Genomic DNA, 18217 nt, shown 5'->3' on the forward strand with positions numbered 1-18217 from the left:
TATCATCAGAGAAATTGCTTGTATTGCATGTTTAATCGCTCTAAAACGAAGGTTGTGGCAATTATATTAGTCCTGTTGGCCTTTTTTAATGCGATTTTTCGCTTGACCGATGTTTCGTCTGACGCATTTGACTTTTCGTCCTTAAAACTGGATAAACAGGTAGCACCCGGCATTAAGTTTCATTACAGACCCTTAGCCGCGTTCAGTACTCTTTCAAGTGCTTAGAGTGGCGAAGCTACTGGGAAGGCCGTAATTCAAGCTTAAAAGGTCATTTTTAGGAGTTTTTAAGACCAATATGTAGCAATTTTTCGTGTTTTTTGTCATTTTTTCAAATTTTTTGTTAGAGCAGTCTAAAATTGAGGTTTTTAAAAGTTGATAAAGGTCTTTTGCGAGACATACGTATTTTTATGACCATTTTAAGAGCTATATGATTTGGTAATCCAAACAAAAACACGCAAAATTATATGAATTTTCACAATTTTTTTTCAAGCTTTTTAGAATTTTTTTTATTTTTCGAGTTTATTCAGCCCTACGTGCCAGGGAACCTCCTATAGGTTTTGAAATTAGGTTACATCATATTTTCTAGTGGTAATAGAATTGTCAGCTTTTTAATATCACAAATTTTAGCAGTTTTTTGATAAATCTATTTTTTTTTCAAGTTTTTATGAATATGTTTGAATTATGTTTTATATTTCCCGGCACCAGGTGCCAGGGACCTCCTCCTAGGTTTGATAATAAGTTGCTACATATTTTCTAGAGTTAACGGAATGCTTATCAAATTTTTATGACTCGAGTTTTAGCAATTTTTCGACAAAATTGTAATTTTTTTTCAAATTTTTGGAAAATTATTATTTTAATCCAAATTTATGGATCTTTATGAGCCAGTGAAACTATGTAAGTCTTGATATGGGGGTACTAGATTATCTCATGAAAAAAATGAAATGTTTCTGAAGATATTAATAAGACGAATTTTGCAATTGTTCTAGAATTTATTAAGATTTTTGTCCTTTTCTGAGTTTAACGATCATTACTGGCCAACGAAACTCTTTAAGTCTTGCAGATAGGTTACAGAAAGAACTCCAAAAACAAAAAAATGGTTTTGAACATTTTTTCACTTCAAAATCTGGAAACTTTTATTTTAAGTTCTGCCTTTTTCGGTTTCCATTTGATTTAATTACTAACAAGGCTAAAAAACTAGAAGTTGCAAAGTCGAATCTCCTCCTGGAAAAAATTCATAGCTCTTTTTCTCACTCTCTCTCTCTCTCTCTCTCTCTCTCTCTCTCTCTCTCGGTTCTGTTTCTTTCCTTTTTTTCTCTTTCACGTTTTATCTCTCACACTCTATCTCTCTCTTTCCTTAACTCTTTTGTTGATGCCTCACTTAAGCTGCTGTTATGTGGCGTTATGTCATCATCTACTACCCTCATTAACGCTGAAGTATGGTAGAAATGTTTTATCATATGACTTAATAAGCAGTTTTTAAGGAAATCATTGTTAATAGCTCTCAAACGAAGTTCGTAGCAATTATATTAATCCTTTTGTTCTTTTTTAATGCGATTTTTCGCTTGACCAATTTTTCGTCTGACCCATTTGACGTTTCGTCCTCAGAAACGTTCTCAGAGGTTGCGCCCGTTGATATTAAGTTCTGTTAGATCCTTTCAGCTCACTATTATCCAAGTATGCGATCCATAGAAACTGTTTGAGAGACTTAAACTTATGGTATGAGGGGCGGTTCTCTGAAATTGATCCCACACCCCCACCCCACCCCCCCCCCACATCAGCCCCCAATCTCCACCCCTGCACATCGCTCAGGCCGTAAGGGCCCCGTGCAGGCAAAGATCCTCCTACCTCCGCCCAACTGTTGACCCCCCCCCCCCCGCTGCGCTCACATCACGCCACTTCAATTAAGCTAAAGCTAGTCTCACTAAACGGTGGCTAGCTGCTGACGAGGTCGTTTGAGAGCAACCCGTCTTTAGTCGGTTATGTTAAGCTGTTTGAAAGTTCCATTTGAAACTGTTTTGAGTAAGAATTTACGCAATTTTGATTTTGGAAGCCATCGTGATAAACTTTGATACATATAGTATTTTTCCTGAAATGGCGCGATACAATATTCTGTTTTTTTTTGCAGACATAGTGTTGGTTGGCGAGGGTTACTCCGACTTTATTTCCATTGACAATGTACACGGGGCAGCCAATGATATCACAGCAGCCAGAACTATGGATCTACTGTCATTGGAACCCTCTCCCGATGCCAGTGCCATGATGGATGACTCTGAAATAAAAGGTATACTTTCATCGTTAATTGAAAATTAAATTTGCACTGGATTACTGGCTTTAAAATTTTCAGGTAGATCTCTCCCTCTTTACTTCTAACAGAAAATACTTCTTTAACATCACAGATTAGTTTACTTCTATTTCTAGAGCTTGAATTAAATTTCTTTCAATTGATTTTGCCGGCTTCAGTCTAAGCCAGTGAGTTATGAGACCTGAAAACATAATCAGACATGTTGCTTGTTGTGTCTTCGGTGATTCAATGAAACTTAATGATGACGTCACGTCATCTTGCTCGATGCCTTTCGATAAAATAATAACTAGAGCTACCTTATAATGGGTTATGATGAATGATGTTTTCAGCTCCGAAAACGAACCACCTGAACTTCGGCGATGTGTATTTAAACGAGAAGCGGCAGATGTCGTTCACGCTCTCAAATCATTCCAAAGATGATCTGGTCAGATTCGAATTCCCTGCGGACCACTCATATCTCGCGTTCACTCCTTCTCAAGGTCACCTGAGGCCCAACTGTGCCAAGGACATTGTGGTCATATTTAGAAGTACTACTCCTGTTGACATCAAAATGGAGGAGGTGGTCTGCTCACTAAAGAAAATCAGACTGATTAATAGTACTGATCAGGTGTGTAAAATATATAATTAGATTTCAGAAGGGATCTCAGAGTTGGTATATTAATTGAAGTCCTTCCCAAATGGTTGAGCGTATAGTCTTTACAAATCAGACTTATATTCAATATAAATAGTTTTTGCTATTTTCTCATTACACTTGAAGTAATGGTGGTAATGACACTACTCTCTCAGAGACAATTTTTGGTTGGCGAACACAACGATACAACTAATTTGCATGCTATTAGAAATCTTGCTGGGCATATGGGACACAAAGATTGACAAAAGTATACAATTGAAGAAATTTGAAGTAAATGGGAAATAATACTATAAAGTTGAGGCCTTTTTGTTGATAAAATCTAACCAACAAAACATTTAAAAGCCTTAGAGAAGTTTCATTAGGCCTCGAAGTTGAGAAGAGACAAAAATTGGAACTCAAAATTCAGAAACATTTTTAAATTCTGCAAATTTGACTGCAATTTTTGTTGTTATATCCGACATTAGCATAATCGAAAGACCACGAACTTCAGAAAATTAATGTTTTTGGATCCATATGGGAATCAGCAACTAGTGATCTCGAGCACTAATCAAATTGGTCCCAAAATTTCCAAATTTTGGCAAAAACTCGAAAAAATTTTTTATCTTGATATCAGGCTTTCTCAGCAGCTTCAGTGCCCTATGATCTAAGAGTTGACTTAAATACCTTCTTCACGCAGGCGCTTCGATGGGGGATCAATTAAGATCGAGAAGTACATCTTCTAACCAAAGATAAAATTTAAAAATGACAAGGAGGCTCGGTAATGTGCATACGAACATAATGTTCCGACCTCACTCATCCAATTTTTTTTACTCAAATTGGTACCAAAAGATGAAGAAATCGAAAATTGTCAGAAACATACATATCGATCAATAAACCACCAATGGAATACAACAATGCCACGCTAGACGGCCGATGAAACTTGTTGTTAATAGGACAGCTAGAAAAGACATTAATAAATATCAAACTATTGATTACGACCATAACTCTATGTCTATATTTGTATAAAATTATAGCAAAATCAAATTAGCGTCAGATAAAACCTATGCAAAACAATTTACCCTATATTTTACCAGAAAAAATATGGGAGCTGTCCTCAAAGCGACTGGGTTAACACGTCGGCAAAAAAGAGCAAAAAGTTGCGAATTTCAAAAATACGTATCTATTTTCGAAAATAATTAAATTCAAATCGATTTTTATCATTATATATTAATTGAAATCACTAAAATGTTCAGTAATATCTCCATAGGAAGCATTTCAGACCTGTCATTATCCAATGTACGTCATACGACTACAAAAAGAAGGACAAATAACGGCAAATTAAAAAGTTTTATTAAAATTTGCGCGATAATGGCAGTGAAACCGTTAACCGTTAACTTGTCGCTGAGAGCATTAAAATTATTCGATTGCGCAATACTTCAAAACCAATGGAACCTACCGTTAATGTTGAAATTTAAAAGAAAAATTCTTTAAAATGTACAATTATGTAAAGATATTTTAATCAAATATTTTCTGATATCTCGTAGTAATAAACCCACGAAACAAATTGTTCAAACTAAAGCCGTTATAATGAACAAATTTTAGCTCACTAAAAACTGGTTGTGACCTGTCTCTACAGAGACTAAGCTACAAATCCACCAAAAAACGATTTTAAAAAACGGCGAAGCTCAAAAGTGCAAATAATTTTTTGAACAAAAATAATTTCAAAAGGCATAACTGACATAACATTCGAACCAAAAAGATGGAATAAGGTGCAAAACTTTAATAAGCCATTTGGGCCTGTTATAAATGAGACTAAGTCACAGGACTGCAAATTAACATCAAATACAGGCAGAATCCAAGACCTCACGAACAATTTTACGACCCCAGAATTTTCAAGGCATTATAATTATAAAGTTTTTTCTGAATGAACTGTAATTTATCACTTGCTTCTCATCTGAACATCAACTGGTCCTTATAGAAGGACTACGTAGAAATGACAATAAAGGAAACCCAAAAATTGAACAGTATAGAAATCTCGACATTTTTTCATGAAACTTGATGGTCGAAGGCATGAGTCAAAACGTATAAACAACCAAGAAAATTGTTTTTGAATCAGAAAATTAGTTGCGCTTTCCTAATAGTGAGAATGAGTTACCTGGTGACGAAAATCAAAGGAAAAAGGGACAGTTGAAAAATCTGTTTTTTCTTAAAGAAGTTAATTCGAAAGTCCTTAAAACAGGTAGCTTCAAACTGAAATCCTTAAATTTGTCCTCTTTTACGTCCTTGAGAACCAATAGAGATCTAGCATTATCAGGTATATGTCGTTCAACAACAAAAAGAAAGACGAACAGGCAAAAATAAAGAAAAATTCACCGAATATTTCCGAAAGTACTGTGTCTCAGCCCAAAAAGCCTTTAACTAATTAAAAAGCAGTTACACATATTGATTTATAACTCACAGGAAATATCTTTCCGTCTTTCTTTACTGAGACTAAGTCAGAAGTTGAGAGAAATAAGAAAAATTGTGGCAAAGTTCAAAAATTCACCGACATTTTCTTAAAACAATTATATCCAATGTCATAAGAGACATTAGATAACAACTGAAAGCATTGTTTATGTTCATTTATATCTCATAAGGAAGCCGACTGGGTCTTCGATTGGGGACTATAACTGATTGTACTACACAAGGTATAACAAATGAAAGCAAAACATAAAAAGTCCTCAAAATTTTGTGAAAACAATTCGTCAGAGCCATAAAAACCATGAGCTCAACTCTGAAACTGTAATATATTGTCGTTAGGCCTCAATTTCTGTAATTAGTATCTGTCATTAATAGAGCCCTGATTTGAAATTCTTGTCAGTAATTTACATAAAAAACTATAGATTAGGAAATATTTTGAAATAAAGACCGCGCCCCATTAAAATTTAAAAATTGTTCACCGTAAGGATCCTTGGTAAGATCAAGATCAGATCCTATGGTGCTGCACTTCTAAAGAAAAACAGCCAATTAGTTCAAATAGTTGCAAAATAGATCAACTTTCAAGTAAAATTTTTCACTATACCAAAAAAATGATGCATTTTGTCTAATTATCTAGTTTAAATTTGCAAAAAAAAAGTGGCAAAATTATAATTCCAGAAGACTCTTAGTGCTAGCAGGAGTAAAATTAGCTTGTTGTTGAGTCAAAGAAGATTCTGGTTGCAGTTTAAATGTGTCTTCTTCTAGCAATATTAAAGAAGTTGGGTTGAAAAACATGTTTGTTCCCATTTTTGACCAGAAATGTCTGAATTATGAAACATTTAGCATAAATTCTGGTCAATAAACTCGTTTCGAACAACTAAATAAACTTCCTTTAAGCGAACACATTTAGAGGAATTGACGAAAATTTGATCAAATATACGGAAAATGTGAATCAGAACAACGGAATATCGTCTTCTATTCACAAAACTTTCAACCCCTCGCTAACTGCCTATAAAAGGCGAAAAATCAGAAAACGCTTTTTATTTCCAAATTTTACGCTGGACGGGTTTTTTATTGATACCTCTCACAACTCTGTACGATGGTTATATCGATCGGCCAAAATTGACTAAACAAAAACCAATTTGAGTATATAGCTCCTCCCCCTACTGAAGTGGGTCGTAACAAAATTTGGAACAAGACGTCAAAGACAAGAAATGAGCCAAAATTTTAAAAAGTTTTAAGTTTGACTTGAAGTTTCTTAAAAAAGTTATATGATATATTTTAAAAGCACGATGGTGCTGTCAAAAGTCGCAGTTTAATTATGCTCTTTATATGCCATGGAATATCTTCTTCTTTTCACAAAACTTTAACCCTCGCTAACTCCCTCTAAAAGGCGATAATCAAAAAACAGTTTTCAATTCCAAATTTTACGCTAGACGGGCTTTCTATTGATACCACTCACAATTCTCTACGGTGATTATATCGATGGGCCGAAACCGACTAAACAAAAAAACCCATTTGAATATATAGTTCCTCACCCCATTGAAGTGGGTCGGAACAAAATTTGGAACTAGACGTCAAAGACAAGAAATGAGCCAAAATTTAAAAAAATTTTAAAATTGACATGAAGTTTTTATTTCGACAGTCAGAAAAACTTTTAAAAACTGGAAATATTTTCACCAAAAAAATTGAAATTATTATTACACATACCTGAAAAATTTGATAGCTAACTGTGCTGACAAAGCAATTGAAATTTAAATAAAAATTAGTTAGCAAAGTTTTTTTGTGTGAAAAAAAAAGTTGGTGGTGAAGTTGGTTACTTTCCTGTGGGTGCTTGTGTGTGTGTGTGTGTGTGTGTGTGTGTGTGCCTGTGTGTGTGCGTGTGTGCCTGTCTGGGTGTTCGTGTGTGTTTGTGTGTGTGTGCGCGTGCGTGCGTGTGTGTGTGTGTGTGTCTGTGTGTGTGTGCGTGGTGTTTGTGTGCGTAAGTGTATCTGTGAGGGGACAGGGTTTATATATGTATGTGTGTGCAACACAGGAAGGGTGTAAACTTACATTTCCTTTAGACCCTCTATTTGGATTTGACTTTTACACTTAAGGAGCTTTCAAACTGTATTACTCTTATCTTGAGTGGAAAAGTTTTCGATTTTGGCTGAAAAAAGGACAGGCTGTAATATTGTTTCCCCATTACATGTAAACAATTAGGAAAAAAACGGTTAAAGAAAAACTGAATAATTATCACCAAATGAAATTGGAAACTCATTTTTCAGCCCAGTGGAAAATGTGATTTGTGTCCTCCCACTGTTTACCATTCTGTAAAAGAATCGCCTTGAATAACAGACAGCATGGTGCATTTTAGCAATTAAAGACAATGCACCAAATTATCCGTTGTTTATAATAATGATTGTTCAGACTCCACGAGGTGGTACTTGGTCAGGTGATTTGATTGACTGGGATGACTCAATGAAGACGATCCAGTGGATTGACATCCGGAGGGAGAAGACAACCATTCCGTCAGCCGACTTGCACACTGATCCAGACAAAGTGAAGGGAGATGCAAACACTGGCAGTGTCCTGTCCAGACGGAGAACAGGGTATGGTTCACAGACGTTTTGCAACCTTCGAAAAGGAATTTTTTATTCTGTAAATTGAAGAAATTTTCAATACTCGTAGTTGGCAAATGCAAATTATGAGTGAACAGTTCTCTGGAAGTTTTTAGTCCTGAAACTATTTGTATTTGTTTATTCCTCTTTTTCATTATTTTATTCCCTTAATTTATTAAGTTGGATTTTTTGAATTGAAATTATATATAAATTTATTAGATTTTTATACCATCTGTGCGTTAAATACAATTTAAAAATTTGGTCCTTATCAAAAAAAATGTAAAATTAATGGTGCATATGCCTCAAATTTGAAACAATATTTGTTGTTAAACCAATTTTCGATTATTTTGTCAGCCGTTTAAGAGCTCTTCTTTTTCAACTTTGACGTTTACTATAATTGTTGAGATATGATGTAGGCAAAGGACGTGTGCTTAGTTAGACAGTTTTCAAATTGGCTCAGCTGTGTAATGAAGAGGACAAAAGATGTTCGCTCAATCCACAAAAAGAAATTTTGCATGGCCAATGTTGATACAATTGGTGTACTGACTATACAATTAGTGTACTGTACTGGCTATAATTGTAAGCAGCTAGGTGAAATTGTTTGGTAATTTTTCACCACTTGTTTAACTTAAATCTGGTTGTAAAGAAGCGGCCTAAGTGCATTCGGAATGGGAGGGGGAGGGGAGGATGGTTCCTCCCTCAACGTGGTAGCACCAGGGGCAGTTATTGGAGTGCCTCCTAGTATAATGGCAGCTGCTTCCTCTCAGGAACCTCTAAGGGCAACCAGGAGAGCCAGGTCTTCAACAAATCATCAAACTCATCTCAGATAGAACTGATTCAACTCAAATTCAAACGGCCGATTTGTGCGTCGTTACTTATCATGCTCATCCTTTTATGATCGTCATTGTGACTACATTGTCTCATCGTAGCAAGAGGATCTAAAATTTTGTCAATAGCATCAAAATACACTGACATGTCTTAAATTAAGTTTATATGAAATGTGGTGGTTTCGCTTTCTTCGGTTATCGAGTTTAACATCTTGGTCCCAGTATTTCGTCAAATAACACGCTGAAGTAAATTACGTATTGAAAAGTCAATCTTTTAATTGTATTTCTCGGGTAAAATAAAACCGGTTTCTATACCCCCATGGAAATAAATCCCTCAAGAATTAAACCATTAGCCCTGATCAATCATTACTGTAAATATGCATTTTCTGGTACGTTTTCATTGTTTGTTTATATTTCCAGTGCGGCTTCAAGTGACAAGTCCGGTGTATCTCGTGCCTTCTCGCCCAAAAATGGCAAATCTGGATCTCAACGCTCATCTGCAGTGGTGAATCCTCCGTTCAAAAAGAAAATGACACAAGTGGAACCAGAACCGAAACACGAGGTGGTTGAGGGATCTTCCAGAGACGTGGAGTTGTACTACTCGGTGGTCAGTGACTACTCTAAGTTCAAGATAGACTCACAGAATGGAACAGACATACATTTCAAGGACACTCTCATGTTCCAGTCACGCATTTACGAGTGAGTAATTATTTGTGACCTAATGCTACGAAACTGCAAGTCCTTAATTTTGATTGATGCTGTAATGACTTTGAGATTGTGACCACGGATGAAAATTCGTTACACTGTTTTATAGGTATAAATGCCTTGAAATTGATGCGCTGAAAATTGACCAATTAAAGCTTGCGAATTACTCGGCTTTAAATCCCATTTTATGGTCTCCCGCTCTACGACTAGAATTTTAGCAATTCCTCAAATTTTGTAAAATAAGACTACTTTGACAGATTTTCCCTGTTACAGGTTCCGATTAGAGAACAATTCCAAAGTGAACTTTGAGTATGAGTGGCAAGCTGTGAATGAAAGCAACTTGAAGTCCGTCAGTTTTGCACACGAGTTGGAGGAGCAACGGTCGGCTTCTATAGACAACAGCAGCTATCAACATCATCAGCAACAACAACAACAGCCACCACCAAATTCAGGACGGCAATTAAATGAGACACCCATTCACATGTTAGTCAATAACATTGTTGATTTCGTGTCCGGGTAAAACAGTTCAAAGAAAGCAGACAAAAGAGTCCTAAGTAACCATCGGATTAAACGTTTGACTCCTTTCGTTACGCATAAGATTGTATCCCATTGTTTGTATGGGAATATTTGGCTCTTTGGTACTGTCTTGTGGGTTCATCTAATAATTGACTAATTTTCTAATGGACTCTTCTTCTTTTCGATAACAACAAGTTTCGTTCTTTTGGATATCCTGCTAAGGTTTCATGAAGGCCCACAACCACCTGCATCGCCATTAATCTCAAGCTCGAGTAAAAATGGCGATCAATTATAGATATGTTAACTAACATTTGAGCATTTTCCAATAAAATTGTTTGGATTCTTCAAGAACATTTTACCAAAGGTTTCCATAAATTTGGGAAAAACGACAGATTATGAGCGGTAGTACACAACACCAATATAGCTGCTACTATTCTCCTTGTCAGAGGATAAATGACTAAATCTGCGTAAGTATATTTTATATTCGTAAATACTTAACTTGTTATAATGCCGACGTAATTATTTCAGGGCACAGAGTCCCCACCATCAGCGTGGTATCCAGTCAACTCAGAGCAATGTCAGCACAGTCAACTCTCTCCGTGTATCCGTCATGCCAGACTCGGCCGCCGACTTCTTGCCTCCCAGTGCACCCACTTATCCCAGATCAGGAGCAGCCAAAGCCTCAGGCTATGAAAGCCCAGTACAAGAAGACATTGAGGTATAGTAGTATATTTTGGTGTCATCCACTAATTATTAGAAGATTTATTTATCCATCTCATACGTATTAACAATACACTAGCAAAATCAACAATATTTACAGATGGAAGGGACAAACAACGAGTCTATGTGAACTTCTTTTCAGTTTGCCCAGGCGATAGATCAAGAATTGAAGAAGTAAATTTTACACAGCGTATATAGTACAGACGGAAAATTATTAATTAACAACAAATATTACTAAATTAGCAGCAACCTGGTATAATGCTAGAATCATTGAATCAAGCTCAGCAGCAATTTTAACACCTTTACATTCTTAGTATCAAAATGGTAAGTAACGAAAGGATAAACTTAATGATTAAAGTAGATTGACTTCCTTAATCTTTTAAAACCATTTGAGTCATAAGTTAAAATGCGCAACATGACCCCCAGCATAACGACATCGTCAGCATTCCTAAAACGTCTAGCAAATGCATCGTCAGCATTCTTAAAACCTTTACATGCTTAGTATCCAAAGGTTAAAAGAGGAAGGGATAAACCAAAAGATTGGTGTAATTTACCTTACTTAATCTATTATAAACAAAAAAAAATGAATTAAAATTTAAAACCGGCAGCACAATACCCAGATAAAAGCTCTTGAAACCACGTCACAGCAGTGGAACTAGTCTTTCGCGCCAATAAAAACAAAACATTTGGCGCTTTGGGTGAATTTGGGACCAGAAGTAGAAACCACTGTGCCGGGAAGACATCTCTATGAGCTGCTTTGGGCCCCAGGCAGTGATCAACTACTTCGTGTCCCAAAAAAAAGCGATCAATACTTAATTAAGTGGTCCGATGCCTGTTGATCTCCGAGAAGAGCTCCTGCTAAGTCACACTACAAACTAAATACGAATTTAGATAGTTCATTGTTACAGACGAGGTACGACTTTTTGAGGTGATGACAGAAGTCTGTTACTTTCTGGACAGAATTTAGATCAAGATCAGATGGAATTATGCCTATTGTTTTTAACTTATTGTACAATTTAGAGGCCCGTAATTTTATTGAGAAGCGCTCAAGTTTGTTTCGACACTTTGGTTGAGCTATTAGATTTGATTTTGACAATCTCGTTGTGACTTTTGAATAGTTATAGGAAAACATGTCATTACAAAAAGATTCACTGTGGAGTCCATTCAAAGCTCTTAAAACAAATTTTAGTAACTCATAAAGGTGCAATTCGTAAACTGAAAGAATTGAGTGATTGACGAAAATATCTTCACATGTATCGCTTTTCCTTCTGAAGTAGATGAACTTCAAGATCTTTTTTTGCAAAGTGAAGATAGGTAGCAGTGATGTATAACTGCAACATGCATAAACAAGGACACCGTGTTGAATAATGGGATTGATGCACGTTTTGTAGTAATCAATTAATTGAGCCCTAGGAACAAAATGTCTCAGTTTCGACACAAGACCGGACTGTTTGCTTAATTTTTCTCTTACGGAATGTATATGACTAAGGAAGGATAATTTCGAGTCAATGGTAACACCTAGATATTTACATACTGGTTTATTTTCAATGAAAGCAGAGTTCAGAGAGAATCTTTGCTCCGAATCGCTTGTCTTTTTATTAGTTCGTATATTCATTTGAATTGTTTTTGATACATTCACTACTAATTTATTGGAATTTAGCCAATCGTTAACTTTTTTAATATCTTCCTCGATATCCACGCAGTGTAGTCCAATTGCAGAAAGGTTTGTATCATCTGCAAAAAGTATAGCTTCTAAGTGTCTGCAAACTAGAGGCATGTCGTTTACATATATAATAAACAGTAGAGGACCTAATATTGAGCCTTGTGGAACACCGCAAACAATCTCTTCCCATCCAGATGACACATTATTTAACTTTACTCGCTGTATTCGGCCTTTTAAATAAGATTTGAACCAATTAAGAGAGTTACCTCTTATTCCATAGTTTTCCAATTTACGGATGAGTAGGTTATGATCAATCGTGTCAAAAGCCTTACTAAGATCAAGAAAAAAAGTTCTTACTTCGTTTGTGGTTCTGTTGAATCTTACCTTCTCAGTGAACTCAACTAGAGCATCAACCGTGCTGTGTTTAGTCCGAAATCCGAATTGCTTACAGTATAGTAACGAAAATTTTTCTAGGTAGGAATAAACGCGCTTGTAAACAACTTTTTCATAGATTTTGCTCCACACATTTAGTAATGATATTGGTCGGTAGTTATTTTCGTCAAGTTTAGACCCGCTTTTATGCATTGGTATAACTTTTCCTTTTTTCAGTTCTATCGGAAACTCACCTTTGTTCATCGACAAATTTATTAGAAAAGTCAGATACCTAGCTGTCACAGGTGCCGAGACTTTGACTAGGACATTACTTATATCGTCATCACCGCTTGAGAACTTATTTTCCAGATTATTGATTATTTCAGCAACTTCACGCTCTTTTGCTTGAAAGAGGAACATAGATTGTTGCGCTTTGGGGACCAGACATACAAAATCTCCACTGAGATGTTTACTTATCTCAGAACCAATATTGGCAAAGAATTTATTAAAGACCGCAGCATTATCCCGCAATGAAGGATTTTCAACGTTATTCCTGCATGACTCGAGTATTGGTATTTTTTTGCTTTCATTTTTTTTACCAGTGAGCTCATTTAGCATATTGTATATTTGTCGTTTATCCCTTTTAAAAGATGTGAACTTATTCTTGTAGTACATGGCTTTTGTTAGTCTAAAATTCTTTTCAAATTGCAATCTCGCGTCTTTGAATTTTTCTTTAGCACTAAAATTTGACTTATCTTTCATCCAGTCTTCATGTGCTTTGTTACTTTTCGTCCTTAAATTTTTAAGTTTATTATTGAACCAATTGGGCAGGTTTTTGTATTTATTTGTTGATTGTGTCAATGGCGCGTAAACATTTACAACCGACAAGAAAGCCTTATTGAAGACATCAAAAGCTATCGACGCATCAGGGGCTAAAACTATATCCGTTTCTACCTTGGATAATTCCGTTTTCAAGTCAAACTGAAAAATCTCCCTCAGATTTTTATTTTTCAGAAATCTCGTATCTCTAAAACTGACAAGGTCTGCAGTTTTTTCACCATAAATTTTCCATTTTAAAATAATCGGGTAGTGGTCAGAAAAACTTTGCAGCTCCAGTACATCCCAATTTGGTTGTTTGACATTATGATAAATGAAATGATCGAGACAGGTGGATGAGTCTCCCACAACACGTGTTGGTCTTTCTGGAGCTAGTTCGAATCCGTTTGCGGTTATTAGGTTTTTGTAATCTCTGGTCAACTGGTTATTTTCCAGCGTATTTTTGTTTATGTCACCACATATAACCGTTGGACATGCAGAGTAGCACTGTGTTTCAAGGAACTTTTCGAGTTTAGATAAGAAGTCTTTCTTATTAGCTCTAGGTTTATTATAAATAACAATCAGATTAACTTTTCTGTTATGTATTCTAATTTCAGCAAAAATGGACTCTTCGAATGGACTTTCACAAACTTTGACTAAATTACAAGAGTTTCTTAGTTGAATCATGACACCTCCACCTTTAACCGTATTTCTATTTTTAACCGCTATCTGGGTGTAACCATTTATCGAGTAACTATTTATGTTGTCATCATTTGACAACCACGTTTCACTTAGACACAGGATATCAGGCTGAGCATCCAAACTAAAAACAAGTGATTCTAGTTCCGCATAAAGTTTCCTAATGGATCTCACGTTCAAATGAAGAATTGTTGCATCAAACTGCTCATCCACATCTACAAAATTTACAACTTGTTTATTTAGTTTGTCATAGTCAGAACCCAACATCGATCCGAAAGGGCTGATTCATTTGACTTTGGTTATTGGCTTGCCGTCCCGAAAAAGGCGTTCTTTTGAAACGACGCATTACATCTTCAAGGTTGTAACTGAGATCTACACCCCCTTCGTATAATCCGTTTATTTTATATACAAGGCCATCTGGTTTCCATTCGTAAAAAATTGCACCCTCTCTGGTCCAAGTTGCGTTGATTCGAATATCACTTCGCATCAAATTGACAAAAGCCAATCGTTCTCTGCTAATATCTTCGTAGATTTTGGCACTCCGGTTGGATGGAATGATCTTCTTCTTTTTGAGCATAGCAATTTTAGTTGACCTACGAATAAATTTAACAATGACGGGCTTGATATGACCTTTCGATGGCAGTCTATGTGCTATTGAAATATCTGTTTCCTCCAACTTGACTCCGATTTCAGATGCTAAGTTGACCACCGCTTTGCTGGTCTCCTCGTATGTTTCCTTCCCTGCGGATTGCTCTGGAAGCCCGAGTATCTTAATGTTGTCTCGTCGGTTATACGTTTGGAGGAACTCTGTCTCAGATAGTGCTTTTAGTTCTATTTTCCGTCGCTCGAAGTTGCTGTGATCTTCTAGCTCTGCTCTGAGGGTTTTGAACTTATCTTCGACAATAGCATTGATGGTTTCACTTAACTCTTTTTTCAATTTTTGGACAATGGTCGGTATCAGGTCTTCTAATGCTTTCTGGATGCCAGCTTCTATTGAACTATTTACACGGTTTTCATTCGACAGTTCTTCGGGACTCAGGGACACACGGGAGCGTTTGTTGTTTCCTTTAATAAGAGGTGTCTGGCCTCTAAACTTTAGTTGGGGGAACTCAGTATTATCACATTCTTCTGTAATGGTAAAACACTCCTCTGAATTGTCAACTGTCTCATTATTTTCTTGCATTTTTGACTGCGTGAAGGACTATTGATATGAAGATGCGCAGCTAATGGCTACAGTGCTACAGTATATAAAGATTAATGACAAAATGCTATAAAGTAATATGAAATAAATTAAAGTGGAATCCTCTTTGCAAACAAACTCCCAGATCGCTCCAAGTAAAAAAAACTCAAAAGCTACCGGGAAGACTGCTTACAAAAAGGTAAAGGAAAAAGCACCTTGAATGCACAAACAATATAACACTTGCAACTGGCCACTTTATTTACAGATCATCTGCCTTTTCTGATTGGTCCCGCGGTTGCTGAGCCAGTTTTCGTAACTTCTGTTTCTGTTCGATGCTCTTTGACTTTCTTTTTCTGGCCTTAGATCGCTTCTTCAGAGTTAGTTTCCTAAGGTTACTCTCGTGTGCCAAGATGATATTTACAAAATTGATTTCAATATTTACGTCAGGGTGGACTTTTTGAATTTCTTGGACAAACAACGGAGATTTCTGTTTTCTCTTTGACAAAAGATGTTCTGAACTGAAATAACAAGAGAAATCCTGTGTTCACAGAGCTTATCGAATAATTGGGGCGTGCCGAAACGTCTATTGTATAGTATGGCTTTAATGTTTTGTCGGAAAATCTTTGATGTTGCTATCAGCTCATCAGTGCTCTGTGGGGTGTTGTTGTTGGTTCTGTGCGGGGTGATTGAGTTACTCAAGATATCGTGCCAAATAATCAGATCTGTTCTTCCATTTAGGCTTCCATGACTCAGAAGATGTTGCAGGTTTTTCAATTTAGAAATACAATTGTTGAAGCTCAATCCGGGTCGCGCGAATATGTTTCCTTCTAAAGATTTCCTCTGCCAACTCGGTAAAAAATTGATGGCTTTATACAAACAGCTCGCTCCAACAATGAGAACCATAAAGTCTTTAGATGTTTATTTTCATGCCTCGCTGGCTCATCTCTATTTAATAAGTTTATCACAACAATTAGGCAACAATTATTAAATACCAATTGATAGTTAGCAATATTTGTTTTGTTTGTCTTTTCTCAATAAACGTGTTTTTTCGGAGCATTTAAGCTACAGGGTAAGGAGTTTGCTGATAACCGCATCAGCTACATCACGGGATGTTATTTAAGTGCTCTTGCTCTCCTGTTTTCACACATCTGTACTTTTCATTCACATTTGTGTTTTTTTATGATGGCAATTTATCCGCTTTTTGAAATAATTATACTGTTTTGTTCAGATGAAATTACAGATTATAAAGCTTAAATTTAGAAAAAAAATTTGATGGAACTGATCAAATCAGATCACTAAGCATTGATAATACTTATTTCATTAGGTTGTCGAAATTCCTTGGAGTCAAATGTCGATACTCATTAGTTCTAACTTTTTAAGTTCTAACTCGTCAATTTTTTTTTAAAAAAGTATACGAAATTTCTTGTGTACCCCTGTCGAAAAATCGTCGGTTTATAAACATAAGGTATCGTCGTTTTTTCTAGCCAAAATGACGTCAGCCCTTATGATTTCTACTTTGGTATCATCGTTTTTGTTTGGTGTTTAGCATAGGAGAGGTTTGGTATTGTCATTTTTTAAATGTGACCGAGATTCAGTATGGTCGTTTTTTAAACGTTGGAGAGAATCGGTACTGCCGTTTTTTAAAAGTAACAGATTCAGTATCACTGAGAGAAATAACAGGGTTTTTTGTTTTCCGAAGATTCCTACCTCGAATTCACAGGGAAATTGCGCGGTCTGTAGAAAGAATCCCCTAGTCCAGCAGACCGAACAAAAATGGTAGACATTATCGGTTTCAAACGTAACCAGCCAAAACTTTTAAAACTCAGTGCATTTGAATAAAAAAAACTAACAAATCACATCGCTGTCCAACAAGTTTATTACAGTGTTCGACGCAACCAAGAATTTTATGTTCGTTCAAATAGTTTTGTCAATGGGCTAAAGAAGAATTTCGTATAATTTTGCATATTTGTTCAGAATTTTTCTCTAATGAGTGCGTTTCTAATTCCTGCAAAAAGAACGCTATCATAACGTTTGATTTTATTACAAAAAAACGAAACTCTGATTTTTGTATGGAAAACAGACATTTTCTTTCGTCCAAAGCTAAACATACCGACAATCTCTCACGTTTAAGTACTAAATGTAGCAAAAGGTTTCAAACCGAACGTACCGAATCTCTTGCTTTCAAAAATCACGATACTGAATCTCTCTTGCAAACACGACGAAACTGATTCTCTCTTGCGTTCAAAAACAACGCTCCGAATCTCTCGCGAAGATTCTGAAACCGAGCATACCGAATCTTCCTTGCGTGCAAAGATGACTATGCCGAATGTCTGTTGCGTCCTAAAACGACTATACCGAATTTGTCTTGCGACTATTCTGAAACCGAACATACGGAATCTCTCTTGCGTCCAAATATGACTATACCGAATGTCTGTTGCGTCCTAAAACTACTATACTAAATCTATATTGCTAAGATTCTGAAACTGAACATACCGAATCTCTCTTGCGTCCAAATGCGACAATACTGAATCTCGCTTGCGTCCAAAAATGACGCTCCGAATCTCTCTTGTGGAGATTCTGAAACCGAGCGTACCGAATCTTCCTTGCGTGCAGAGATGACTATGCCGAATGTCTGTTGGGTCCCAAAACGACTATACCAAATCTATATTGCTAAGAATCTGAAACTGAACATACCGAATCTCTCTTGCTTCCAAATGCGACGATGCTGAATCTCGCTCGCGTCCAAAAAT

General features: G+C 36.2%; 1 protein-coding gene across 8 annotated transcripts in view; it reads left to right on the forward strand.

Annotated features, from left to right (window-relative positions):
* LOC142337496 (hydrocephalus-inducing protein-like) overlaps window positions 1-18217 on the forward strand; it is a 389940-nt gene that overhangs the window by 342638 nt on the left and 29085 nt on the right. For all 8 annotated transcript variants that reach the window (XM_075386772.1, XM_075386789.1, XM_075386781.1 and 5 more), the window contains 6 exons: window positions 2126-2281; window positions 2632-2909; window positions 7779-7960; window positions 9217-9495; window positions 9775-9984; window positions 10546-10735. In XM_075386772.1, coding sequence (XP_075242887.1) covers window positions 2126-2281; window positions 2632-2909; window positions 7779-7960; window positions 9217-9495; window positions 9775-9984; window positions 10546-10735 — 1295 coding nt within the window. The remainder of the gene's footprint in view (window positions 1-2125; window positions 2282-2631; window positions 2910-7778; window positions 7961-9216; window positions 9496-9774; window positions 9985-10545; window positions 10736-18217) is intronic.

Source organism: Convolutriloba macropyga, chromosome 1 (assembly GCF_964194025.1).
Source record: "Convolutriloba macropyga chromosome 1, txConMacr16.3, whole genome shotgun sequence".
Classification (NCBI taxonomy): domain Eukaryota; kingdom Metazoa; phylum Xenacoelomorpha; order Acoela; family Convolutidae; genus Convolutriloba; species Convolutriloba macropyga.